This window comes from Embiotoca jacksoni, unplaced genomic scaffold, assembly GCF_022577435.1.
Source record: "Embiotoca jacksoni isolate LCO1_2020_lvr unplaced genomic scaffold, fEmbJac1.0.p SCAF_4, whole genome shotgun sequence".
Taxonomy (NCBI): domain Eukaryota; kingdom Metazoa; phylum Chordata; class Actinopteri; family Embiotocidae; genus Embiotoca; species Embiotoca jacksoni.
This window is the reverse complement of record NW_027185392.1, coordinates 13511921-13539116: the sequence shown is the minus strand read 5'-3', so window position 1 is coordinate 13539116 and position 27196 is coordinate 13511921. Positions and strand designations below refer to the sequence as shown.

At 38.7% G+C, this 27196-nt stretch overlaps 2 protein-coding genes across 8 annotated transcripts; one reads left to right on the top strand and one right to left on the bottom strand.

Annotated features, from left to right (window-relative positions):
* Positions 1–78: 78 nt before the first annotated feature.
* Positions 79–13863, top strand: abcg2d (ATP binding cassette subfamily G member 2 (JR blood group)). 6 transcript variants are annotated; one of them, XM_069167336.1, is made up of 16 exons: positions 148–290; positions 1428–1487; positions 1577–1691; positions 2439–2591; positions 2713–2870; positions 3603–3754; positions 3870–3971; positions 4898–5148; positions 6861–6943; positions 10073–10162; positions 10282–10403; positions 10536–10690; positions 11296–11385; positions 12906–12945; positions 12999–13044; positions 13113–13863. In XM_069167336.1, the coding sequence occupies exons 1-16, from the start codon at positions 163–165 to the stop codon at positions 13258–13260; spliced, it is 1893 nt and encodes a 630-aa protein (XP_069023437.1). In that variant the 5' UTR covers positions 148–162; the 3' UTR covers positions 13261–13863. The 6 variants fall into 6 exon arrangements, with proteins under 6 accessions (XP_069023433.1, XP_069023437.1, XP_069023438.1 ...); XM_069167332.1 differs by having other exon boundaries at positions 79–290; positions 12906–13018; XM_069167337.1 differs by lacking the exon at positions 12999–13044 and having other exon boundaries at positions 13103–13863.
* Positions 13864–15171: 1308 nt separating this feature from the next.
* On the bottom strand, positions 15172–26871 carry pkd2 (polycystic kidney disease 2). Of its 2 annotated transcripts, none has more exons than XM_069167878.1 (15): positions 25905–26871; positions 25156–25269; positions 23860–23993; positions 22574–22824; positions 21900–22124; positions 21052–21280; positions 20786–20956; positions 20491–20672; positions 20277–20397; positions 20073–20171; positions 19543–19664; positions 19313–19430; positions 19004–19167; positions 17342–17489; positions 15172–16132 (listed from the first exon to the last, which is right to left on the bottom strand). In XM_069167878.1, the coding sequence occupies exons 1-15, from the start codon at positions 26326–26328 to the stop codon at positions 15923–15925; spliced, it is 2712 nt and encodes a 903-aa protein (XP_069023979.1). In that variant the 5' UTR covers positions 26329–26871; the 3' UTR covers positions 15172–15922. The 2 variants fall into 2 exon arrangements, with proteins under 2 accessions (XP_069023979.1, XP_069023980.1); XM_069167879.1 differs by having other exon boundaries at positions 19004–19164.
* Positions 26872–27196: the final 325 nt, after the last annotated feature.

The following is a 27196-nucleotide window of genomic DNA, read 5'->3' as shown; positions in this document are numbered from 1 at the left end:
TTATTTTGCATCATATCAGTATGTAGCTAATGAGATCACTTTCCTTTTATTATGACAGGGTGCTCGCTGCAGAGGATAATGGAGAGAGCCAGTCACATTAACATTGCAATGATAGACGATATTGGTACCAACGGGATGGCCAGGTCAAAGGTTGGCGCAGCCATGGACCAGAACAATCAGCCGTGTGGCTCCACTGTGAGCTTCCACAACCTCCAGTACAAAGTGCACCTGAAGAGCGGCTGCTTCTGCAAAAGGAAAATCAGTCCCAGGGAAATACTTGTGGACCTTAAGTCAGTTGTAAAATATGTCCACCCTCTTTATCTGTTTCTCTGCTTTCTTTCCATTTAATTGTCCGTTGTGTCTTTCTCTTCATGTACTCGTCTTTGTACCTTTTCTCATCACTCCGACAGTAAAATGTGCACAGAAATAATGCAAATGCTGAAGAAAAGCAGAAGAAAAACATTATTATGATCATTGACATTAATTAATTTACGTGGGCATTCAAAAATATTTGGACTGTGACACATCGGTTGTTCTAGTAATTCTGAAGAAAATCCATCAAACACTTATCATATGTTTTTGTGTTTGGCTACTCAAATTAACCAAACATAAACTCACCCCTGCCTCAGGATAATCTTCTAAATGAACAGAGTAATATATATTATGACTGGCAATTTGTAATTTTTGTAATAACTTTTCAGAGTCCCATAATTTAGAGAGACTTTGTTAAAGTAAAAAAAAAAAAACACCGGTGCTTCATGTCAGTTCAAAATGGCTCACTGTATCCAGATACAAAGCGGGACAATAGTCATTAGACTTACAATGGTTTCGTTCTGATGGTATTAAATAAATCTGACATTTCCCATGGAAGAATGAATTATTTCACACAAGTTTGAGGGCCGTTTGCAGCCACGGTGTTAATTATATGATATTAAGCATGGGTTCTTGCATATAATCTCTCTGATGCACTGAAGAGCAGTCTGCCAGGGAAACGAATTAAACAGCATCACGTGATCCACCTCCAGACTTTAATTCAGCCTTTTAATTCTGGTTTATATCTCTGACTCTGGTGCTTTTGTGAGAGCTGTTCTCTCTGAAGATTTGCTTTGGAATTTTTTCAATGGCATAATCGGGTTTTTTTCTGCACCTTTGAACAAATGTTCATGATATCAGTAACAGTGAATGTGCTCTTAGAGAAATTTTTTAAGTGACTCTAAATTTCAGCACGTCCAAGAACAATGCTATTCATAATCTAGTCGTTAATCATAAAACTGATACAGTGACGTGAGAATGTAAGAATGGACACCTTGCTAATAATTATTAATTAAAGCAAAGCATTTCTATATCCCCAAATTTGCCTTTCATTTCTTTTTATACATTTTGTAATTGATTGGACACACACATATGTGTCTATTATTGTCTTGTAGTGGGATTATGAGACCTGGCCTGAATGCTATTCTTGGACCCACTGGCAGTGGAAAATCTTCGTAAGTACCACACCAATCTCCAAGGAATTATATTCATAATATTTATCTGTGTTTGTTGCAGGTATGTTTAGATTTTTTTTTTTTCAAAGATTCTTGGATATTCTGGCTGCAAGGAAGGATCCCTCAGGTCTCTCAGGGGAGGTTCTTATTGATGGAGCGCCACAGCCTCCAAACTTCAAGTGCCTCTCTGGCTACGTGGTCCAGGTGAATTTGAATTATTTTAAATGACATAAAATCCATATTAATTGTGTGTGTGTGTGTGTGTGTGTGTGTGTGTGTGTGTGTGTGTGTGTGTGTGTGTGTGTGTGTGTGTGTGTGTGTGTGTGTGTGTGTGTGTGTGTGTGCGCTGTGAGGGTTCTGGGCTCTCAGGTGCAGTGGAAGCAAGATGTAGGCACAATAATGGCATCACCTTTTCAGTTCATGTGGTGAACTTGTTGGCAACATCTGCTTTCCTTTTGTTTGTGTGCACCTGATAAATGGAAATCTAAAGTCCGTGCTCTTGTTTGGTCTCCACCAGCAGAAAAATATTGGTCTCTATAGCAGCATTATGTTTACTGGCTAGCGACTAAGTTTGTATGTGTGTAATGTTTGGTGATTGACAGGTTGCTTACTGTAGGTTTCTTTGAGCTTCTTCATTGAAAAAAAAGCTGAAAGCTGAAACACTAAGATGAGAGCAAACTAAAGCTGTGAAACCAAAACAAAGAGCTGAAAGTTCAGGAAAAGCGTCCCCTTTTGCATTACACAAAGTCCTTTGTGAATATAAAAGTATTAAAAACAGCAGCTTTCGCAGCAGTCTGCCAGTTATTGGAAACACTATGGGGTCACTGGTTCTTTGCATCGCAGGTCTGTGGAAATGTATGTTTCAGGCAAACAAAGCAGTGAATGGCAAAATACATCTACAAATGAAATGATTGACAATGATGACTGATGTCTCAATTTCTAACATCCCAGGAAGATGTGGTCATGGACACCCTGACTGTGAGGGAGAATCTGCGCTTTTCTGCAGCACTGCGGCTGCCCAGCTCTGTGCCACAGAGTGAGAAGGAGGCGAGAGTCAATCACCTCATGAAAGAATTGGGTCTCACCAAAGTGGCTGATTCCAGGGTAGATAATCACACATCCCCCGCTGGCCCTTTTAACTACTGGTCTGCCCCAAGCATCAAGACAGCAGGTGAGAGTCAGGATAGACTCAATGATCCATGTTGTGTGGATTTCTTTCCTCCAGGTGGGCACCCAGATGACCAGGGGAATCTCGGGAGGAGAGAGGAAGAGAACAAACATTGGTATGGAGCTGATTATTGATCCCGCAGTTCTCTTTCTGGATGAACCGACCACGGGGCTGGATGCTGGCACTGCCAACTCTGTTCTGCTGCTGCTCAAACGGTAATGAAAAACGGAGTCTTTGTTGTTTGTCAGATTTCATCATTGATTGTGTTCTGAGATCGATATGAAGGTTTCAGGTTCAGGGTTTGATGCATTTTTTTTTCATTAAATTAAATGTTGACATTTTTCATGTCGTAAATGTTGCTATTTTGACATTCTGTTTGATATTGTGTCTTTCTATTATGTTTCCAGCTTTTATACTTAAATTTCTGTTTCATAATTGCTGTAATTGAAAGCTGTTTATCTTTAAGACATGTTAGAAGTATGCCCCCTAAAAATTCAATAAAAACAAAAAAAAAACAGCCTTTAGAGGTCGATTCTTGTGGAACCCCTAGATAGTATTAGTAGTTTAAACCAGTAATGGAAACACAGAGTCCTATCCTTTTCGAATGAACTGATCATAATTACATGCTTTACAAGTTTATAACTATTCTTATGACACACTCCATTTTCCACAGCACAGAGCTCGACTTTCAGAAACCTGACTTTTAGGTAGTCAGGTGTGAGCGGGAGAGAATTTATACATCCTCATCTGTACTGCGCACGCAAAACTAACAAAGCCTTTTTTTTTTTTTTAGTATTTTCTTTGTTGTTGAGGGGTGTAGATGTGTTTGAGTAACACCAAGAACCTGTCCATTCATTTTCTTTCTTACTTTTGAAATTTGTAATTGAAAATAATGCTTGGTTTTTATTTAGATTTTACTTTTTATATTTAATTATGTCTGTTTTCAGAATGGCCAGTCATGGAAGAACCATAATCATGTCCATCCACCAACCTCGCTACTCCATCTACAGACTGTTTGACTCTCTGACCCTGTTAGTTAGTGGTAAAATGGTGTACCATGGACCAGCGCCAAATGCTATGGACTACTTTGCCAACATTGGTGACTATATGCTTTCAAAACGGATTATTACCACAAGATATATCTTTACAGTCTTCTTTTCATTTTTTATTTTTCATTGATATTAAACATTGTGTCATTGTCATGTTTCTTCCAGGCTATTCCTGTGAGCCCCACAACAACCCAGCTGACTTCTTTCTGGATGTTATTAATGGAAACTTCTCTGCCACAACCATGACCAAAGTCCACAGCTCCGAAGGTAACACCATGTATAAACCTTCCACGAGTATTGCTATCGGGATCCTATAATGTCTTTTGCCTTTATAATAGGATGTGCCCATTAACTCATTAAATAATTTGTACAGATATTTGAATTACTTTACAAATTGTACTCAGTGACACTCTGAGATCCAGAAGTGTAAACAGATAATAATAGTCTTTGGGATATTATTGTAACCAGGTTAGTACTCAAAGGATTAGTCGAGTGTGCAAATTTTGTCAATCAAAAAATCATTTAAGGACTCATTCATCTAAACTTTTTGACAAAATAAAAACATCATTATGATGTTGGTCCTCAGGAGGTGGTTAAGACCTCTGTATTTAATAATTGGACCTTAATAAAAAAAATTCTGACTAAGATCAAGAATTAATTTTTCACTCTTAAATTTTCTTTATTTACTAATAAAGAAAACATCATCCCAGCCTCTTAATAGTATTGAACACAGATTTTAATATTAAGTCCAAGAAATTTTATTTGCATGGTCCCTGTCGACAAGTTTTACATTAGACATTAAAAAGCATTAGGGCGAGATACAAAATATACACTATGCAATTTAGAAGTACACACCAGTTCGATTTTAAAGGAGAAACATAGAAGATAAAATAACCTTAAACAGAAAAATAAGTCACTTTTGAAAGATGACTATGAGACGGACGTCAGACTCCTCTGCATTGGAGTTTAATTCAATTGGGAGCCTTTGAAACCAGGTAAAGCAAAATAATCCAATTTGAGGGTTTGCTGCACCACAAAATATTTTTATATTTATTTACTTTCTGCAAGTTGAAGACTATTATATTTATATTTATAGGGGAAATTCTCCTTCATTTTAAGATGGATGTTCACACCATGCATTCTTTAGTATTTCCAACATTGAAGTCTTTTATTTACCTCTTGTACATGGATAGAATTGGACTTTGAAGAGCTCAGTAACTCCAGGCAGAGCATCGAGGAACACCTGGTAGAGGAGTACAGGAACTGCAGCTACTCCAGCGACACACGAGCCGAACTGGAGCGCATCGTCCAGGATAAGGAGTGTATATCATGGCCAAAGTCCCGCACCATCACCTACAACAGCTCCTTCTTTCACCAACTGCGATGGGTCCTTCAGAGAACCTTTCAGAACCTCATGTTGAACCCACAAACATCTGTGGCCCAGGTAAACCAGTATATCTCCACTTAAAACAACTGTTTGACCTTCTACCATTGGCAAATGATTAGCATAGCTTAACATAAAGACTGTAAACAAGGGAAAACAATTAGTTTTAAGGTTAAAAAAAAAAAAATAAAAAAAAAATAAAAAAAAAAAAAAAAAACTCAGACCAGCACCACTGAAGCTCACTAATTAATACATGGTATCACATTTGTTTAACTGTAGTGTAAAAATGACATAATGTACTAGGCTATTTCTTGGATAAGCACAGTAATTTCATGGTGTCTCTGTTGGTTACCTGGAAGCACTGCATCCAATAAAAAAAAAAACAGTGAGTGAGAGTGATATTATTTATAGAATGTGTAAGTATATGTCCCAAACTGTAATGGAAATCAGAACAACTAAACATGTCCAAAAGACAGACAAGGGAAAAAATGAAGGTAGGCGAGCAAACAGAACAAAAACCTAACAATTTTGGCAGTAAAACCCAATTTCAACAAGAAGGCAAATAAGCATATTCCCTTGAAGGTGAACTACTTATTCCTTTAAGCCACTCATTTATTTGGCTAATCAATTTGATCATTAAAGTCTAAATTCTCTATTCTGATATCAGGGTTTTTCTCTGTTTTACAGTGGCCAAAGCAGATACATCTTTAAACATCTCTATTATATTAATTAAATATTTTATAAAGCGTTGTTTGTCTTCTCCGTTTAAAACAAATCTTCAGGACATTGAGTCTGAAGACAAACAAGTCTGAGTTGAGTTGAACCTCCTTATTTTGTGACTTGAGTACGATTCAAGTCTGTAGCTCTGACAGAATCAAATTTAATTGACTTCTCAGTTTTCCGTTTTTTATGTCCCAGGTTTAAACATACAGTTGTAGCACTATTGCTGCTAAATGCAAAAAACATAAAAATAATCTGTCAATGCTGTTGTCATGAACAGGATACACAGACAGCACTTTGGAGGGGTCCACTTAATGCTCTCATTAGTCACCCCATGGTGGCGATAGGCTGTCAGTAGTCTCCTCACTTTAAGAATTATTAACAGGTAATTGGCCCCAAATAAGTCAATATAATCCTACAAGCTGAGCTCTAGGTGGCGTGGGCGCTGTAATCGGCTTTGGTGACTGTTGTGACCCCACTCTCCTCTTTGGGCCAGGACCTGAACTGATATCATATCTGGCCAAAGCCCCTTGGCCCTGGTCTGGGAGTCATCACATGATGGCATCATGACCTATCTCTCCACACCCCCGCTTCCACATGAGGGCCTGTGGGGAATGAGTTGAAAAAGGCTCAACCTTATTGGCTTATCCCTCACCCTGGGAACCGCTTAGCCCTGTCATAATCTGTGAATTGTTAGGCTTAAAACTTGTGTCGCTTTCACTTTTCTGTCATCTTCCCCCACCAGCAGTTCTGGAGGAAGAGCAGGGCATACACTTGACCTCTGAACCCGAGAAACATAGCTATTTCTGCTATGATGACAATTAAAGCACTGACTGCTCATTTTATTTGTTCAAACTTACCGCGGCAATCTCAGTTTTCTTCTAAACATTCACAGGATTAAAATGTGTTTCTTCATAAAGACAAAAAGATTAGTTTGTATTAAACATAAGCTAAGCAGCTTTCCAGCACTGCATGAAACAGTTGAATTGAATATATTGTAGCAGGAGTTGCTGAAAAGGTCATTAATCATCTTTTGTTTTTTTCCTTTGCAGCTGGGAGTCAACATTTTCCTCGCTCTCATCGTAGGAGCTATTTTCTTTGGGGTCAAAGACGATCAGAGTGGAATCCAGAACAGGTGAGAGAACACTTTTTTACACTTCTTTACGATTACAATTCGGCAGCTGGCTGAAGTCACATCCTAATGTTTTACACCTCACTTTTACAATTATAAACAACAAAACTGCATTCGTGAGTAAAAGCCCTTTTAGACACAATACGATTTGTGCTGAGCTCACTGTTGGGTTCAGCGCACATCTGAAGAGGTCGAGGAGGACACAACAAAATAGGTGGTTTTCAAAACTCTTAGACTGATAAAGCTATTGACAGGGAACACTGAGTGAACCATAAGAAACAAAGGCTTTGTTTACCACAAAGGATACTCTACACATATTGTTTACCTACAAGCTTACTGACTGCTAAAATACACCGGATGTGCTTACTTGATTTCTATTGGCCATGCAGGTATTCGGTGAGTGGTGTGCTGTGAAATGTTGTCATGATGCCATTGGAAATAATGGGCTCCAGAGCACAGTGGTGCTTGGGCCTTAAATAATGTGACATTTCTGCTGTCATCCCCAAACATACTGTCTGTCTTTCAGCTATCGAAAACAGGTTTCATTGGTGTGATTGTGGTTGATGAAAGATGCATTAAAGAAACTCAAATTCTTACTATATTAATCACAAAGACTTATTTTTTTGGTAAAGACTGTCACTGTTTGAAAACATTTATTTAAAACAGTTTAGGTTATTCTAGTGGCAGCACCATAGAGGCGCCCGGCTGACTGAGCTGTAAAAAACACAAGTTTTATACCATATATGCAAATTTCAATATATGTAAAACCTGGGAAAATACCTGAAGTAAAAACTGTTTATTTAACAAAAAACATGATATGATGATACAGTAATCCACTGAAATTTGAATGTAGTGGGGACTGTCATTAAATCTGTCTAATAGCTTATTTATGTACTTTTTTATGGTTGTGATTTGTTTCTATTGGTGTAAATATTTAAAAGGTTTTGCATTGTTTCTGTCTAGAATAAAATATGTGTTATAGAACACAAGTAAGGTGTCATTCTTTTGGAGGATTTTCCTTTTGTCTGGCAACCCAAGGGTTCTTGTTAATGACCAAAACCTAATCCATGAATCATCAGCGAGTTATTTATTAGCCATTCATTAATACATTTATTACAGCATCTTAAGAGAAAGTGGTACCAAAAAAAGAATTATAATCTTTAGGAAACATAGTCTAAAGTCAATGTTATAATGTCTTCCATTATAAAATGAAGTTAGATTTAATATGGAGGTTATTCTATTTCTGTTAGAATTTTATGTGGCTATATATTGCGTAAGGACAACGTGTCACCTAATAATTTTTCTGCTTAAGTCAATAACTGCTTCAGATTAAAAACAAAGCGTGAAAAGTAAGTACAGTAATTCCTGTGTGGCTAATCCTTTTACCATATATTATTGGGCACAACCTGGTACTCACAAGTACAGTGAGGCACATCAGAAAACTTTGTGTTCTCTCTCTTTCATTCTGTGCATGGTTCAGTGGAATACAAGGACTTAATGTCATTATATTCATAGTGAGTGCATAGGCAGCATGGCAGACACCAGTATATGCAGCTTAAATGTCTCAAGTTATTCACCCCTCCCTCCTTTTTACTTGGTGCAGGGTCAGATATTGGAGCTACAGTTGAGTCAGTCACCTTTTAACATGGATGTAAACATGGATGTTAAAATGCAACAATCAGTACACAGTGTACAGATACATGCAATGAATCAAAAATAATAAAGTCAGCAAAAAAAACAAACACAAAACAACATTTCTGAAAGACTTTGAAACAAAAGCATTGTAGGTTTAAATCCACCGCCGGGTTGTGGCCTTTCTCTGTGGAATTTCCTTCGCATGCTTGTAGGTTAGAAGGGTTTACTCTTTCAGTGTCAGCTATGAGGGTATCATTTTTTATGTTATGTGAAAAATAGCTTTGAAATTGTACCTTGTGCACACATGCAGGAATCTGCAAAGCAGATTTATGACTGCACTGAGGTTTATGTAAAAGAAGATTTAAATGTGTACACAAATTGGTAAATGCTATTAAGATTTGTGCTTTTGTAAAGAAAATGTGAAAATATGGTGTGCATTCATAAAACTGAATGTAAATAACCTTTTATTCTCAGTTAAAAAAAAAAATGAAGAAGCTTTAGGACCTGGAAAATTTAATAGGTCTCCATTTCAGCCCCGCAGATTCCTCTCAGTTTTTTGGCATGTGACTTTTGCTGCACTCCCGCCATGCCTGAGATTTTCAAAAGTGTGTGCTGATCAGGGTTTTCTTTGCTCTTCGCCAGGTTCACAGGCACGTACTACCAGGCTCTACCCGTCACCTTGTAATATGATTTAGTAGCTACATTTACACTCACTTGCCACGAAACGTTGGAAACACCTTGTCATTTAAATGACGACACTGATGATTGGTTGGTTGCAGTTTTGCTTTAGAAAGTCAGATGATTCTTATGTAGTCCCGAGTGCTTGCTGTAGGCTCATGTTTATGTTTTGTCAGTGGTCCGAAGTTGTAAGTGTGAAGCAGCATGAGCCTATAGGAAGCGGTTCAGGGCAAAGAAAACCCAGTTTGCCTCACAGATTTGCAGATCTCGGGTATGTCAGGAGTGTAGCAGAAGTCACATGCAAATGACAGCCAACTGATTGGTCATCCCTGAGAAGGAAGTGAACAATTGTGGGTTTTTTTCATCTCTTGAAGCTATATACTCAGAGTTGTCACTCATCATGATTTTTTTTTTTATATATTCCTCTTTTTTAGTGAATCTGACATTTGCAGATATTTTTGCACACATACAAATCTTTTTTGCATTTGCAGATTTGTGTACACATTCACATATCAGACTACACACTTACAGATTGAGATAGAGTTTCTCAACTCTCCTCACATACTCTTTGTACATAATATTGCCACAATAATGGCCCCATAGTTTTCTCTGCTTTAGACCGATTACCATCCTCTTTGACCCTGAACAGATAACTGAGTATAGAAATTGGATGAAGTTTTACCAGGATACTGGTGCACATGTTCTAATATATTGCCATGTACTCTGTGTCTTTATGGGCACTTGGCATAAGCACTTGTAACTCCCTTTACTACACATATGGCTTCTGAGATAAAAGCTTTGGTTCATTGTTTCCTACAGGATGGGTGCCCTCTTCTTCATCACTACCAACCAGTGTTTCAGCACTGTTTCTGCAGCTGAGCTCTTCATCATTGAGAGGAAACTGTTTGTGTATGTAATGTCGCAGAAGTGACTAAGAGGACTCTGACACAACTATCACATGTTTGTGTATTAACGTGACTTTGAAATGAGCAGGTCGAGTCACGTGTTGTGTGTTTCTCTTGTTTAAGGCATGAGTACATCAGCGGCTACTACAGAGTGTCTGTCTACTTCCTCTCTAAGATCTTGTCTGACATCACTCTGCGCACCGTCACCTCTGTCATCTTCAGCTGTATTGTATATTTTCTGATCGGTAAGAATCAGAGCTCGTTGTCTTGTGGAGTATATAAGGTTTTAACATTTGACTAATTATTTGAAATAGTGAATTTGAATGTGACAATCAGCTCAGTTTTTAGTCTCTAATTAGTGTGCGTTTCGCTCTCAGGGCTCAAGTCCACCGTAGCAGCCTTTTCAGTCTTCACACTAACAGTGACCCTGGTGGCCTACACAGCCACAGCCATGACCATGGCCATCTCCGCTGACCAGAGCGTCGTGGCTCTCGCCAACATCTTCATGACCATCACCTTTGTCTTCATGATGGTGAGGGAAGCAGCAATGCAGAAAAGCATGAAGGGGCACACAGAAACGTTTGAAGGGAGAAGTACAGTTAATGATATCCAGTTTTTTCCTCTTCAGAAGCTTTTGGTTGGTAAAATCTTCATCACCATCAGAGATATTCTCTATCAGTCTGTTGAAGCTCTCCATTGAAGACAATGTTATTCCATCAAACACATATTCTGTGTGATTTTTGAATAAATTCCTAATCAATAATACTTTCCCTCAAAACTGAGCTTGACACATTTTGAGGTTTCTTTAAATTTTGGCTCTCCATCAGAATTTAAACTAAAACTCTGTGGATTTTAATAACTTTTAAATCAAAGCACCCCATACAACATTACTGAACATACAGGCAGGTGCTGTTCAAACCATCATTGAACAAAAATAAACATGGCAGGAAAACACGGATAAGACACTCATGGTTTGGTCGCTTACTGAAAACCTACAGATCTGTGCTGTGAGCTAAATGAGTATTTAGCTACAACATATTCAAATGACAAGATCACCAGCTCCATTTAGATGTGCACGAGTCCTGTGAGTGCAGCTGTCTGCTGTGAAACTAGACTCAGTTTGTGTTGTGTGTCTAGATCTTCTCAGGTCTCCTGGTGAACCTGCCCAGCATCATGGACTGGCTGGCTTGGCTGAAGTACTTCAGTATTCCTCGTTACGGTCTCGCAGTAAGTTCAAATTGGAATTGTGTTGTGACAGGAAGAATTTCAGAAACATTAAGAACTCTACGGAAAGCCGTCGGTATACTGAAGTGATGCTCCTACAATGATTCAATTATTGCATTTCTATATTACATCTCAACAGATGTACTCAGCCTTTGACAATGTGTAATATATTGTGACTGTAAACGCATCATCAAACACAATATTCAGAACAGACAAGTTTTTGAACCATATATCACCTGACATCTAAACTAATACTGATATGAATCATTTCTAACATAAACACATAACAAGCAGAAACACTTTCAATAAGGTTCTCCTACATTAAAGTACAAAAGTTGTTGATGTTGACAAACTAATCCTAACTCGAGGATTTTCTGTGAATTTGCAACTACATTTCACTGTTTTCTTAGATTCAGACCTATCTGGGTTTTAAGACATTTTAGAGTTGAAAAATACACGTTTCTGTGTTGCTGCTGAACATTAATACTGTTTATAAATGACCTTACGTATTGTCTTATTAGGGTCGTAACAGTACACTATACTCTGTGGCTTCAGCCTACAGCTTTTTCAGGCTGCAGTTTTTCTTACTGGCATTAATTGTATCACATTGTCGTCAACTGTTGTTTCTGAAGCCAGAGTCATGGCCAGAGGTGTTATGTCTTCGGGTTCTTTTTCCATCCTGTTCTTGATCAGGAACGCCTTGAGGGAATTTCGTTTAACTTTGGCACAAACATTTATTTGGCTTCTAGGAAGCCGAATGAATGAAAAGGGGAGACAGTGACCATATTTCATATTTGATCAGATACCGAACTTGTGACGCTTATCTTGGGTGGTCGACGTAAAACTGTGGTGATTGTATGGATCTTCTTTGCTGTCGGGTTGAAGAAGTGTGTGAAGCATCAACATCTATGTTTGAAGCATCATCTCCTGTCATCGCTACAACTTTGTGTTCTATCTGAATCACCTTCATTGGTCAAATTCCTTCTTAGTCTTTACTATATTCTCTGAGTGTAGACAGATATGGATATAAACGGTGACATAACTGCTTGTCGGAGGCCAAAAACTATGAGTTTTTGATTTTAGGTTGTATTCGGTGGAACCCGAGTTCTAAAAATTTCTGTTCCAGGAGTTCGAATCCGTAGACATAAAAACACTATTCTGACTGTAATTGTTTAGATCACAGTTCATGCTGAACAAAGTCTCATGTTGTCACCAAACGTCCATGGCTGAACGATTCGCTGGCTGTTACACCTCTAACTCCCATTTCTAATTATAATTAATCTGATTAGAAAACAGTTAGGCCAATGTATAGACCGACAAAGCTTCTGGTCACATACCTGATGAAGATGTCATGTTTTAATATCGGTGCATTACATAATAATTGTATTGTGTGATCCAAAAAAAAAAATCTAAACATTGTAGTGACAGCCTGCTACTGCATGAACCCTAAATACTGCCTGCACCACATTTACTTTGTTCTGCTCTGCATTCACTGCTCTGCTTCCTCTACTGTCTGCGTTCAGGCCTTGAAGATCAATGAGTTTGTGGGTCTGAAGTTCTGCGAAGAGGCTGTTGTCCGAAACACCAACATGTCTGCTGTAATGACTAACTGCACTGTGAACTCAGCCGGCCTGACGTGAGTACAGCTGCACACATGCATCTGTCTTATCTCACTGGTTCACAACACGTCACCTTCCTCCGCTGACCAGTTTGGACATGCCTCATTTCAGATGTACAGGGGAGCAGTTTCTGGACTACCTGGACATAGAGTACACCTCCTGGGGACTGTGGGAGAATCATGTAGCTTTGACTGTAATGATGATCATATTCCTCATCATTGCCTACCTGAAGCTCCGCTACATCAAGAATTTCACTTAATGTGCGATCTGCACTCTTCACTCTTGTCTTTGAGGAAGTAGGCCAAAAGAAGGCTCTCCCAAAAAAAAAAAAAAAAAAAAGGGCACCGCTCGTGGATAAGTACGACATTTTGGGAAATACGCATATTTTATATTCCGTAAGATCACTCTCATGTCTGTAGTATATAATAGGAGGTTAGCTTAGCTTAACCCAAAGACTGAAAGTTAAAAAAGAGATCCACCGTCTCTAAAGCTCACAATGACAATGGTGTTATTTTAAATTAATGCACAATCACCTGACAACCTGACGTTGACGTCTGCTGTTCAATAAGAAATAGTGGCATGCAGTTACAGGTAGCTCTGTGTAAAACCACTAATTGTTGTCAACACATTTAAGACATTAACTACATTCAAAGTAGTGAGCTTTAAAGCTGTTGATAACTTGGAAAAGAGACTTTAGCTGCTGGCTTTCAGTCTTTCTGCTAAGCTAATCTATTCGCTCCCTATCTCGAGCTCCAGACTATAACATTTTTGGATTTGCAGGCTACACAGCAAACTGTAAACACAACACTGATAAATGTGTTAACAAACAGTATCTAAATGCTGCTTAATACACCGTTATGCACACTCGCTGATCACTGGGTCTTCCTGCTGCTTGGTGCTTGACAGGTGGACAAAATCAATTTTTTTTTGTTTACAACAACTACTGATTAAAGAACATATTAACTAGACCTGCTATAAATGCAGAAGCTAATACTATTAGGCTTTAGTTCTATGCGTGAAAGATTTTGATCCATGTTCATAAAAATGTTGATTCAAGCAGCTTTAATGTGCTGATATGAAAGCATTGATCCACTCATCTGACTTTTGGCAAGAAAACAAGAGGGGTATTTCCCAAAATATAAAACGATTTAATTAATAGTGCCTGTGGTTTACAGTTAAAATACCTATCTATATCTTTGTTAGAGGAAAACCTTGTGTCTCCAAAGTGTTAACTTTTCAGGAACTAGTATGTTTTTTTTTTACCAGTATTTTTCACGTCACTGAAACCCAAGAGAGTATTCGATTTTCTAAAATGATAACATGATAAGCAGGTTGTAGTTTTATATTTCAAAGCTACCTGTGGTTATTTATAAATATTTTCTTTTGCTGTTTTCTTTCAGTCAGACTACCTTTTTTTCTTAATACTTTTGTAACTCGGTAGTCTTTATTGTTCAGCTTTTGCAGTTTCCAAATGACACTGATTTGAATCTTTCTTAATTTTTTACCTGCAAACTAATCATTTGTAATTTGTATATGTTAGAGAAATATATCAATAGTACGTGTTCACTTTATTGTTCCAAACATCTATAATACATTCATATTCTGATACAAATTTTTCAGAACATGTATCAACATTTTCATTTAACCTCAATCTTTGTGTTTTTTCAATACAATCATACAATTTGGGTTTTGACTTGCGCTTCATTCTGCTCCCACATACACGAAACAAAACCATGACATAAATATAACAGAAAAAGCAAAATTTTGTTTGTATTTTCTCTATAATTACTCAGTTACTCAAAATGTTCTGTGAAGTTATACAGAAATGACAAACCTATGAAAAAGCTTGGTACCTCAGAGCTGTATCGGCATAAACATGAAAAGATTAACGGTATATTCAAATAAACTGCTACATGTTGTCTCCATATGTACTTATTCTTAGTGACGCAAGTCAGGCAGAATGTGACTGCAGTTCATTTTCTCAACAGTCCACTATTGTAACTGTTATTTGTTTTTTTATCCGCAATGCATCTGTACTTATACTGTATATAGTTTGTTGTGCTGTGTAAGCTGTATATAGTCGAGGAATAATAAGATCTTGTTGTTTGTTTCATATTTTATGGTTTTCTTGTCAAACCAGTGAAAAAAATAGATAAAACAAACTACAGTGTGTTTTTTTAATAACACTTTATTTGGCGCAACATATATATATATATAAAAAAACAAAAAAATAAGATTGTAAAAAAAAAAATAAATGCATGGGTTTCCCATGAACACTAGATGCACTCCAAATCGAAGTTTGTTTCAAGTTACAATATGTATCATAAATTGATAAGCAAATTAATATGAATCTTAATTGATGTACAGAAGATGAGTAAATATGACAGAATGTGCCACGCTTGTACCTAATGTATATTAAAATGATGAAAAAAATAATCAGCAAAATTAACATTCATAGAGATGCCTTTTGAGTATTTGGGTAAATGCTAACGTGCAGATAAAGTGATCAAAAGCAGGTGAGCATATTTTTCCTGTGATATTAAAACCATACACTGAATTTGGAGTAACATTGAATGAGCTTGCAGGCTGGTACACATGTTTAATACTGTGATGTAACGTTGTACTGTCAATCCTTCATTATTATTCAACTCCTCACATATAATATGTTACCTGTCATCATCAATCAAAGAAATACTTGATTTTAGACACTTTCAGATGAGAAGCTCACTCACTCTCAGTGCATTTAAATATTTGAAGTGACCTTCATTTGACTTTGTAACTTTTCAAGTAATTTAAGCATCTTCAGTCAGGTGTAGTATTCTGTTCTGCAAAAATTGTCCCACAACTTGAGTTACTTTTACTGCTGCGGGGAGGTTTCCAATACAGTTTCTTTCTGGAGTGGAATATTCTTCTTCGAGTCGTCACACATGGCCGCTCCCGCTCCCGCTTGTGTCGAGGCCGTCGGTAGACAGGGAGGAGGAAGGACGAGGCCGCGGCCCGACGGGAGTGGCCGGCTGCGGGTGGCTGACCTGGGAGACCATATCGTCGGACTCCCAGAGCTCCAGTTCCTCCCTCACAAGCCGCTCCGTCTGCTCCCTATGGCCGTCTGTGTCCCGTCCCAGACGCTCGTCCTGAACAGACACAGGTTAGGTCGCGCATGGTGTTTACACACAAGCATCCAGTTCACACAGGATATCTGACCAGGTGCACTGGAGGAACCTCATGGCCACTGTCAATATGCACATACAATCCAGCAGCATTCCCAGGCATACATTGGAGGCATACATTTCTTATTTCAACTGAGTTATTCAAATTTTTGGGACAAAAACTGAGGTCCCCACAGGTAGAGTCTGCTTTTTGAGGGGTGGTACTTAGCTTTAGGGTTACAATTAGGTTAGGGTTAGGCTTTTAGTTGTGATGGTGAGTTTGGGAAAGAGCAGAGGGAATACATTATCCACAGGAATTTTGAAACAAGACTGAGTAGCCTTGTGTCAAAGGACTTTCAATTTGAATATTTTTTGTGTGTTCAATGTTAGTCCGACTTTTCTTTTGAATAGGACAATGCATTAAGTTCATCCTACTGTTTCAGTGACTGTGTTTGAAGTCATGGAAAAGTCACTTTCCTGCCGAAGAAGTTCTCCAGAGAAGCTGAGGAAATCTATTTTTATATATTTATATTTATATTTATATATATATATATATATATATATATATATATTTCTTTCCTTTTTTTTATAAAACACTTTTCATGTAATATTTTAAAGAGAGGTTATTTGAGAAAGTTTACTTTGAATGTTACTTTAACATGTATTAATTGGGTTTTTTTGGCCACTTGGGGCAGCAAAAATCTGTCAACACAACAGTTGACATATTCACCTTCTAAGAGGATATGGTGAACTTTTAATCACTATCCCATTTGAAAATCCAGCCAGCAACATTATTCATTCATTTGAAGATGTATCTCTGGCTGCCTGATGAATCACAGTTGGATATTCAGAGAAAACAAACCCTTTATAAAACTTAACAGCTGTACTATGTTTACCAGCCAGTTCCTTACTGTGTCTGCTTGCTGTTTGGTGCTGAACAGGTTGTATTCAGTGGGTTTTTAGTGCCTTCTTTACAGAAAATACCTCCTTGCTGCCAACAAAAATGCTATCAGAATGAACCCAAAAAGTAACCAAAAAACAGGAAGCTGAGAGATGCTGTGAAGCTCCAAAGAACTGAGAAACTACCTGATAATTGTGTGATGTTTTTGTGATCCATAGATAATATAACAGTAAATAGCTGGAGCAACTTCAGGTACATGAAAATGTACTGATTGTGTTTTCAATGGATCTCACCTCCATGACTCCATCCAGCAGCCGGCCCAGTACATCTCTTCTTTTAAGTTTGGCTCTCTCCATGGTCTCCAGCTTCACAATCACAGCATCTATCTTGGACACAATGCTGCCAATGGAGTGCTCCATCCTGTCCACACGTCTCACCAGCCTAACAAATGGAGAACAACAGTGTCTCTTATATTATATGGTAAATAAGATGGTCTACCACAGTCCCACACTCCATGCTGCTGTGACAACAAAATTTCCCCACTGTGGGATTAATAAAGTTTAAATCTAAATCCAATCTAATCTCATCCAGTTTAGCAATAGAAAACAAAGCAAAAAGGGTTTTGACAGCGGTGGCTGATTAATCATTAGCTGATCACAGAGGTTTCATTATCAGTGTACAGTATATGTTAATCGACAAGAAAATGCAAACACAGAACGTTTGAGGTCATATACAGTAGAAATAATATCACCATTACATTTTTTACAGTATATTTATTCCTGCTCTTAACATATATTGGTATTGACGCCATAATAAGCAAAATTAAGGGATCCTTAGAAAAAGTGTCAGGATTTTTAACTATAATTTTAACTATAAAAATTAAATCTCATATAATACAGTTTTATCTCAAAGGGACAAGAAAACAAAATTCATGTCAGTCTGTTAAGACTAATACATACAACTACTTTAACAAGTGGCTATTCATATTTCATTTAGCAAGAATGCCAAAATTCACTTGCTCGCCTTCTGGCTACACCAACTGGTGGGTGTTTCAGGGTCTGTACTGGATTGGTTCACCTCTTATTTTGCCAATAGGAGTTTTTCAGTCTCTGTGGGTTAGTTCATGTCAAACTCAGCCCCTTTATCTTGCGGTGTCCCACAGGGTTCTGTTCTGGGTCCTATGTTGTTCTCCATATATATATGCTGCCTCCTGGAGAAATCATTAGCTGTTACTCTGGCATCTCCTATCATTTTTATGATGACATACAGCTGTATTCTTCTTTTAAACATGATCGAGGCAACCAGCTCTCCATTTTAAATGACTGTTCGAATGCCATTGAGATTTGGATGACTGACAACCAACTTCAGTTAAATGCAAATAAAACAGAAGCCCTGATAATTGCTCCTGAAGAAGTCATTCCTGACGTCAAGCAGCACTTGGGGTCGTTACATAACCACGCCAAAGAAAAGCTGCAAAACTTTGGTGTCATCTTTGACCAGTCACTCTCTTTGGATAATCATGTCAGTCAACAAATACGCTCTTATTTTTATCAGTTGAGAGACATAGCAAAACTAAGAAATGTTGTGACCAAGGTGGAGATGATTTTATATCTGTGAAAAGTGCTATACAAATAAACTTTACTTACTTACTTAAATCTGAAAAGTTCCTGTTTTTTCTATAATTTTCTTAGAATTGGAAATGAACTTTTATTGATTCCACTTTCATTGAATATGTTTTCCCTGACATTCAGTCAGTCAAACCATCTGAGGACTCTACCTTGAGTGTGTGAATATGTCATTAGTTTCTGTATTTTTATCAAGCAAACATTGAATCATTTAATTGAAATCATTTGCAAATTAATCATTAATGAATACATATTTATGTTATATTATTGCTCATTTACTGATACACCTGCGTAGTTAGTTATAGGACAGGAAAAATAAAGGCTCCATACACTTGAAACTCCTCATAGGAGACACCCCCTGAGCTGCTGCCACGGCGACGAGAACTGTGACCGCTGTCCTCATCGTCGTCCTCCTCCGAGTCGTCCTGCGTACGAGGGAAGCTCCGCCCACTGCTGGGTCGAGTCATCGAATTGCGTTCCAGATCCAAGTCCTCCTAGCATATGAGCAGAAACACACTGAGCATCTGCAGCTAACACAACCACATATTGTTTACTGTGTGCAGGCTGTGCTGTTCTTTTAAACGCAAACCAAAGTGTTCTGTTTGACAAATGGATCAAGCTGCTGGCTCCATCACTCACTCTCTCTTTCTCCAGGTCATCTCTCATCTGCTGGTGTTCATGCTCTGTCAGCTCCTGATCGCCATCCTGATCGTACTTGGCAAAGATGGCCTGAATTTCTGCATCTGTGTGGCCCTTTCTGAGTAAAGAGAGAAACAGACCACACTGAAGATAAGCGGCATCAACGAACCAAACAGAAGCATTGAGGTAATGTCATAACAGCTTTTAGTAGGAATTGAGATTTTGCTCACCCTTTTAGATCCTGACGGAGTTCATCAAAGCTCAGTTTCCCACCGGCTTGACGCAAACTGTCAGAGATGTCGTCTACCGCCGTCTTCTTCAGTCTCAGCTTCATCAAAGCTCTGTTACAACCCTGAGGTAAGGGAATCAGAGAAATACTTCAAATTACATTTCAACTTACCTAAACAAGTCCCATGCAGGATGTTGCTATGTGAGAGGTCACACACAAAAAGATAGCAACGCAATTGGTCGTCCAAAATTAAAAATGCATACTGTCCGCTCACTGTAGCCGAACCATTTCTTCTCAGCAAGAAAAGCCTCACAAAACCCTGATTCTGAGATTAATTGACACTTAGCTGACACACATTGATCCCATCCTGGTACAAGGGTTCTTCTTTAATGTGTTTTCCAATGCCGACTTTCTAACATCTGTATCTCTAAGTGGACTCAACCACATCCAATTAGTTTCTAAAGTAATAGCTTTTTCAGGTTTAATGGAAATCTGCCCAACCCCCAATAAATGAGCCATGTAGTCCAATACCTTCTTAATGAGGTCAGTCATTTCCATCTCAGACCTCTGCTGCGACATGTCAGCCTTCACCTCAGAGTATGTGTCATTGATGATAGCCAGGAACATGTTCTACACGAGCAGAAAAAGAAAACATTTTGTTGTATTAACAACAGGCATTTTCAACAACAAGAACAAACGTACTTCTTTAACACGTCACATGAATCCTCGATTCACCATGAGAATAAAGAAAATGAAGAAGACGAAGGTTGTAAAGTAGATGGGTCCGAGCACTGGGTTTGCCTCCTCGATCTCTGATAAGTTGAAGTCTCCCAGAATGATACGGAATTGGGTAAATCTACACAAACGGCAAAACAGTTCAACATGTTTAAGCAACAGGAAACGTTGCTTGTGTTTCTACATTTGTGGCCTCAGCTTTGAATGCTCTTACATGCTGGCTTGGAAAGTGCTGAAATCGTTGACTTGAGTTCCAAACACCAAGTAGGCCAGTTGAGCGTATGCCAGGAAGATGATGAAGAACATGATGGCAAAACCCACAAGGTCCTTGGCACAGCGAGACATAGTGCTGGACAGCTGACTCATGGTCTTATTGAAGTTGATGAACTTAAAAAGCTGTGGGGAAGTGAGAAATTCATGGTTGTTAGCAATAATCTATTTCACGGTAGCTAGACTGTCTACAGTGGTAATTTACGAGGGATTATGAACTGGCGGGAAATAATTAGTACCTTGACCCAGGAAAAAAATACAATGACTGCAGCCATGTTGTTGATCTGGACCTGCAGGTTGGCCAGAGGCTCAAAGATGGGGTGAGCAGTGTAGTTCTCCAACAGGCCCTTGAGCAGATTTCCAACCATGGCTGTTCTGGTTATGTTCATTATAATAGCCACAACACTCAACTGAAAACGAAAATAATAAAGTCAGCGAATTCCTCATAACATTCAATTTGATGTAATTTAAATGTGATAATCCTAAATGCGACCTCGCTACGCACCGCGACAATGAGAACGTCGAGGCAGTTCCAAAGGCTCTTGAAATAATGCAGCCGGTGCATTCGTATCTCCAACGCTTCCTCCACCACGTAGTAGAGGATGAACAGGCAGAACGCCACTTCACACACGCCCACAAAGTAGTCCCAGCTGGACACATATCTAATGAGGCGGACTGTTTGGAACTGCCAAGAGGTCACCACCCCACCAGTCGCAGGGAACTCCACCAGCAACCTAAAGAATGCATCAAATTCAACTATTATTGGTCAACTATTGGTCATCATACAATAGCTTGAAACGGGTGTTGTCATTTTGTGCAGACAAATAAAAATAAAGTGTGGTCATCCAGAATCAGACTGATAATGAGTCAGGAAGGAGAAGTACTTTTCCTTGAAATAGAATTTTGTACATGTAACCTTTATGATCTCACTAACAGACTCTTTACAATAGAAGGAAACAGCGATTTTAGTTGTATTCATAGTAGCAAAGTATTTACTGCTTTCCTCTCTTTAATATTACTGTAAATTGAAAACATTATTTAGACTGTTTGGACTGAATGTATTATACAAAACAAGCAACGTGAATATGTCACCTTAGAAAGATTTTCTACTTACATGGATTTAATGATGATAAGTTTAATAGTGGAATAAGTGGAACTTTAGCAACAGGTTTATAGACAAGGAGGAGCTACGAGGTCATCCACTGCATGTGTGGCACTTTAACTTCAGCAATTGCAGTACTGAATGTTCTTTGTAATCCATATCATATCATTCGAGTCAGTAAATTTGAAATCTAAAAATAATTATTGGTTTCTGTCCAATTGGGTGTGACAGAGGTGACTGGCGGTTCTTACCTGGCGATGCAGAAAAGGTTTATGTTCCCATTATAGACAGAGAAGTCGATGAAGACCGCTCTCGAGCCTCTGTCCAGCCACAAGTGGTCTTTGAGAAACTGCATTTGGATGGCTGACTCCTCTTTGGTACGAGACAAGTCCTGGTAGAATCCTCCGCCTCCATATTTAGACACCTGACCCCAATAACTGCTGCCATTCATGTCACTTTCTTTGGTGTACACCCACCTGACAGACATCAAGATACGATTTAGGATGTAGACATTGGATAAAAGATAATGATGGACATGAATGTATATACAGTTTGCTTTAGAACCTTTATGTAAAGACAGATCAACTCTTCTTTTGCGCAGGCTAAAAATGTGAATCAAAAATTCACATTGATCTCTATGAGGTCTCTGAAGTACTGAGACTGCTCCTGTTCAGCACTACACCGCGATGTGTTTGGTGCAGGGAGAAGCTTTAACCTTCGTGAGTAGGTAATTCAAGTAACATGTAACTCTGCTGCTAACTTTGATCAAGCTAAGTCACTTGAAATACTTGTACGTAAGGGGTCATAGCTTCCCGTAGCTCCATGCACATCATGATGCTGCGCTCCATTTGCATGTTACAGAGGCAGTCTAGCAACTTTTCTTTTCATAAATCTATTGCGATGTAGTTGAATTCATAAGACTTACGCGGTTCCATTCTTGGGGCCAAAGGAGGTGGTGTCCTCGTTGGTTGGGGTGTATAGGTTGTAGCAGTCCTGGACCTCATCCCTCAGATCTTCGTGGACGGAGCAGGACTCATTGCGGACTTTGACCTGCCGGAGCCGAGGCACTCCGAGGAGGAGGTTCTCGTAGTAGATGAGACTCTGGTTCTCTGGCAGGCTCTTGTTGTTGTACCACACCTCCCAGTACATGCCATTGAGGAAGGGGCCCTCTGTGAACTAAAAGTGTAGAACAGTTAGGATTAAGGCAAAGAAGAGGCCGGACGAAGGCATTCAGACATACGAACTATTCTGACGGTTCATTATTGTTATTAGAAATCTGGTCTTTGTTTACCACCTAAAAGTTGGTGGTGAAGGTAACAGATGCATAGCTCAGCTTCTGACAGTTCACAGTTTTGGGTGATTTTTCATGCAATACAATCATCTTGCAATCATCTTGCAATAGACAGATTTAACCAGTGGTCTGAAGCTTGTAAATACTGCACCCAGCGACAGCCTTAGCCAGATGTAGTGTAGTGTGTAGTGTTTTTGGGTAGTCCGTCTGTCCCAGGCATGAGAACAGAAGATCTTAAGAACACTTTGAGAAAACTTCCTCAAATTTGGCAGAAACATTCACTTGCATTCAAGGATGAACAGATTCAATTTTGGCACTCAAAGGTCAAAGATTAAGGTCACCGTGACCTCACATCTATCCCATGCTAGTGAACACATCATCTCAGGAACACTTTGAGGGAATTTTTTTCAAATTAGGCAAAAACATTCCCTTGGACTCGAGGGTGAACTGATAAGATTTTGGTGATGAAAGGTCATGGTCTCTTTGAGCTCATCGCTGTCATTTTATTGACTGGTTGGTGAAGGTATACAAATGGCAGTAATTCTAGTTTCTATTTTTTACTTTCCATTTTATGAATTGTTTTGCAGAAGGACTGTAGTTCTTTTTACTAAAATGGAACTTAAATTGTGGCCTGCAATTCACGTTTGACCTTGCACAAAAAAACACCAGTTTGCATAATAAACCCAAGGATTCAGACATTTATCCTCATAAATAGATCCAAACTAAAAACTTTTTACATAAATGAACTGCAGAAAGAAAGCAAATAAGCATAAATCCAAAAAAGGCAAACTATTCATTTGAATACTTCCAGTTTGCAGAACCTTCCTTTCTCAAGATCTAACACAATGATAAACAATATTAAGCTTACTAAAATGTCTGACGTTGCAAAACTTACAACAGAGAAGAATGTTTCGTCTTACCTTCCAGAAATCTTCCATCGTTGAGAGGCTCCTAAAAGTAGAAGGGTCTCTGGCAGACAGCGGTGTGTCCAGGAAAAGCTGAGACATGACTTTGGTGTAATAGTACATATTCGTGCTCACCATCCCATATGTCACTGCAGAGCAAATTACAATATAGCATAACGTTTATTGAAAGTGTAATAATCCTATTAGCATCAGCTACAGCAACACCACAGCATGCTTTGAGAGGCAGATTAAAACAGCAGATTTAACAGTGAGTATGCTTTGTGTAAATATAAATGTAGTGTTTACATCTGCTGTGAACCCGCAAAGACCTAATGAGCAGAAAAACTAAACTCGCACTTAGATTAAATGCAATTTTGTTTCACCGATGCATTACTATTCTCTGCAGCATTCTCAGTAGTTCTGGAAACTGCCTTTAATAGTCAAACTCTGCCTGGCAAAACATGCCTTAATCATGTCTGCCAGGAAATCATTTCCTGATCCACCCTAAACCACACTTTGGCATTTTCTCATTGCAGCCAAAAAGAGCGAAGAGAAACTTTACCATTAGTTTTCTCATCCCACACAAAATGCAGTCTTCACATTTGTGCTGTTGTTGGACTTTAAGCCTCATGACAAATGTTGGCAGATTCGATTTTCAGCTGCCAAACTCATTACGCTTACACTGTGAGTGTGGAAAAATTACTTTACAGCTCCAGGAAAGGTGCCACATTTTAAAAAGCTTTTTCTGACTCACTTGGATCAGCTGTCAGTTTAGTTAAGTCCTTGACTGCCATTTAGGGCAGAAGCATTAACTTTATGATCATCTAACCATATACAGTCTAAGGCTATGTTTACACCACACATCCTGATGCCCTACTGAGAATGTTTTGCACATGACTTGTATAGTTTGTTTGTGTACTATGAACTATTATATTATAATTATTTGTGCTATAGCAGAAATGAATGTACTTTACTGGTTTGCACTGACAGCAAATGAAGCAATTATCACTCAAAAGACATTCATATTCACTCTTTTTTTTTACAGTGGGAAGGCAATAAATACTAAAAACAAAAAACCTGATTAGAATTAGTATGCAGTGTCACATTAGGACACAGTATCGGAGCCTTGTTGTCGCACATAATTTGTTAATCATTTGATATTCAGGTAGTCCTGTGATTGCCATGATTGCATCAACATTCACATCTGTTTATATGTCAAAGCCTGAGCAGAAAGTTCTTGCAGATGAGTGATTTCTGAAAAAACCCCAAATCAAATGAGAATTTTACATGATTTTTTTTATGTTTACTTACAGATACAAATGGTGATGAGGAACGCAACATATGTGAGCATCTCCCTCAGTACGTTCCTGAGATATCGCTCTCGACTGCTGTCACTGTCCTCCATGAGCTCTGTACCCCACAGGACTGCAGAGGGAAAAAAAACAATGGAAGAGGCCATCAATGTTGGTACAGTATTTACATACAGACAGACTGAACTGCCTAATTACTTCAGTAAACCTTACAGTATGTTCTGCTTAGATTTGACTATAATGGAGTTAGAAAGAGCAGAAGTGGCAACACTTGAGGTTCGCAGATATGTTCATATGACACCACAGACAGGATTTGATACAATCTGTCAATTTCAGATCAAATGTGCTAGAATTTATGAAGAGATTTTCTCAACACAGTTTAATCATAAAAACATACTGTCCCTGCTGAGTTCATTTTTCTTCATTTTCATTTAATTTAACATGACCTGTTTGTTTAGCTATTTTAATCTGGACCAGTTGTTGTTGTTGTTGTTTTATCAGTTTTCCATTTGATGCTGTTTTCCATTTGCTTCCTTGTATAATGCCCTTTCTAATACATTAACTTTTCCATGAATTGACTTATCACTGCAGCTTAAAAATTGTTGATGAACTTTACAGCCTGGAAGAAAACTTGAAATCTTGCTTGATTATGATTAATACTGATCTGTAGAAAATTAGCCTATTTAACCATTTTAAAAATTCATCATCACAATAACGGTACATTCAGAAAGCATAAAAAGCTAGACTTACTTCTGATTTTTTGGAGTATCTGCTTCATACAGCTCAGGTGCTCGTGCCTGTCTTGCTGCTGGGCATCGAGAGTCGGGGTCGGGTAGAGTCCTCCTCGGGGGATGTGGGTGCTGCTGCCCCCGCGGTTGTAGCTGCCCAGGCCGCTGCTGCAGCTGCTGCTGGAGGCCGTGGACACCGACCTCCGTCCGGAACTCGCTTGAGGCCAGTCGGCTTCCATGATCTCGTCCTCGGGTTCGAAACCCGGGTTATCCCGGCTCCATGCTTGTCTGGACGGAGGGGACGGTGTGGCCGTGACTCCTCCGAGCCCCAGGTCTTGATGCTGGATGTTCTCCATCTCTATCCCCTCACTTGGGTCGAGTCTTTGCGGCGACCTGCTCGTCTGGCTCTGCGGGAGCTGCTGGGGTCGGACTCGGGATGAACTCATGATCCGGTTAACTTTTATCTATCTGGTTTTGTGCATCTGAAAAATGTAACCGTCCCCCCCCCCAAAAAAAATAAAAATAAAAATAAAAATAAATCTAAAGATACAAGTTTATAACGGCTGACTTATTTCGAGCATTTCGCTTAAGGTACTACTGTTAAACGCCTCCAAACGTACACTTCTGAAAGTTAGTCAAATAACCTTCTAAAGGACCTGAATACATAAAACTTCACAGTGCGTATAAAAGTCACATTAGAGACATTTAGTTCCGATATCCTGCTCCTCATAGCCAGCTGTTTTCACCCTCAACACACCGTTTCAAAACTTTCCATAAGAAAACAACAAACGAGCTTCAATTCCGTCTCAAAAACGACTGTCTCTAGTTACTAAACGAAGCCTTTAAAACGGTTAAAGTTGTTAACTAGGATGCTACTTGCAGTAAAAATTGACCACCGCACAAAAATGCCTTGTTTATGTAAAAAAGGAGAGACACTTTTCTTGTCCCGGGACAGCCATCTTGTTCCTAAACTGTTCCCCCAAAACTTCTCCTTCTCATTTGTTAGGACTCAGGTTACATTAGAAGTCATGGCGTCGCAGCAAAGGATGGAAAACTGTCAGCTTAATTAAGTTCAATTTGATCCATTTATTGACATCTTTTTCAAAGTTTTCATATATTCGTTGTTTGAATTCACAGTTTCTAAATATTGAACTAGTTTGGGATTGTTTTTGTTGATTGGTAGAATAAATAGGCTATCAGAATTTATAGCTTAGTTGCCCATATGTTTTTAATAATTTATTTGAAATCTTTTTTGAGCCTTTTTGAACAATTTGAGATGACCAGGAAGCCTTGCATTTAATTCAAATGTAATAG

Excerpts from the sequence above, each read along its gene's own strand:
- abcg2d (XM_069167332.1), top strand. The coding sequence starts at position 79 with ATGGAGAGAGCCAGTCACATTAACATTGCAATGATAGACGATATTGGT. Across the intron at positions 1,488-1,576 it reads ACTGGCAGTGGAAAATCTTC|ATTCTTGGATATTCTGGCTG; the intron begins GTAAGTACCACA and ends TTTTTTTCAAAG. Across the intron at positions 3,755-3,869 it reads GGACTACTTTGCCAACATTG|GCTATTCCTGTGAGCCCCAC; the intron begins GTGACTATATGC and ends TGTTTCTTCCAG.
- pkd2 (XM_069167878.1), bottom strand. The coding sequence starts at position 26,328 with ATGAGTTCATCCCGAGTCCGACCCCAGCAGCTCCCGCAGAGCCAGACG. Across the intron at positions 21,281-21,899 it reads AACCTTTTCTGCATCGCCAG|GTTGCTGGTGGAGTTCCCTG; the intron begins GTAAGAACCGCC and ends TGCATTCTTTAG. Across the intron at positions 20,957-21,051 it reads TCGACGTTCTCATTGTCGCG|TTGAGTGTTGTGGCTATTAT; the intron begins GTGCGTAGCGAG and ends TTTCGTTTTCAG.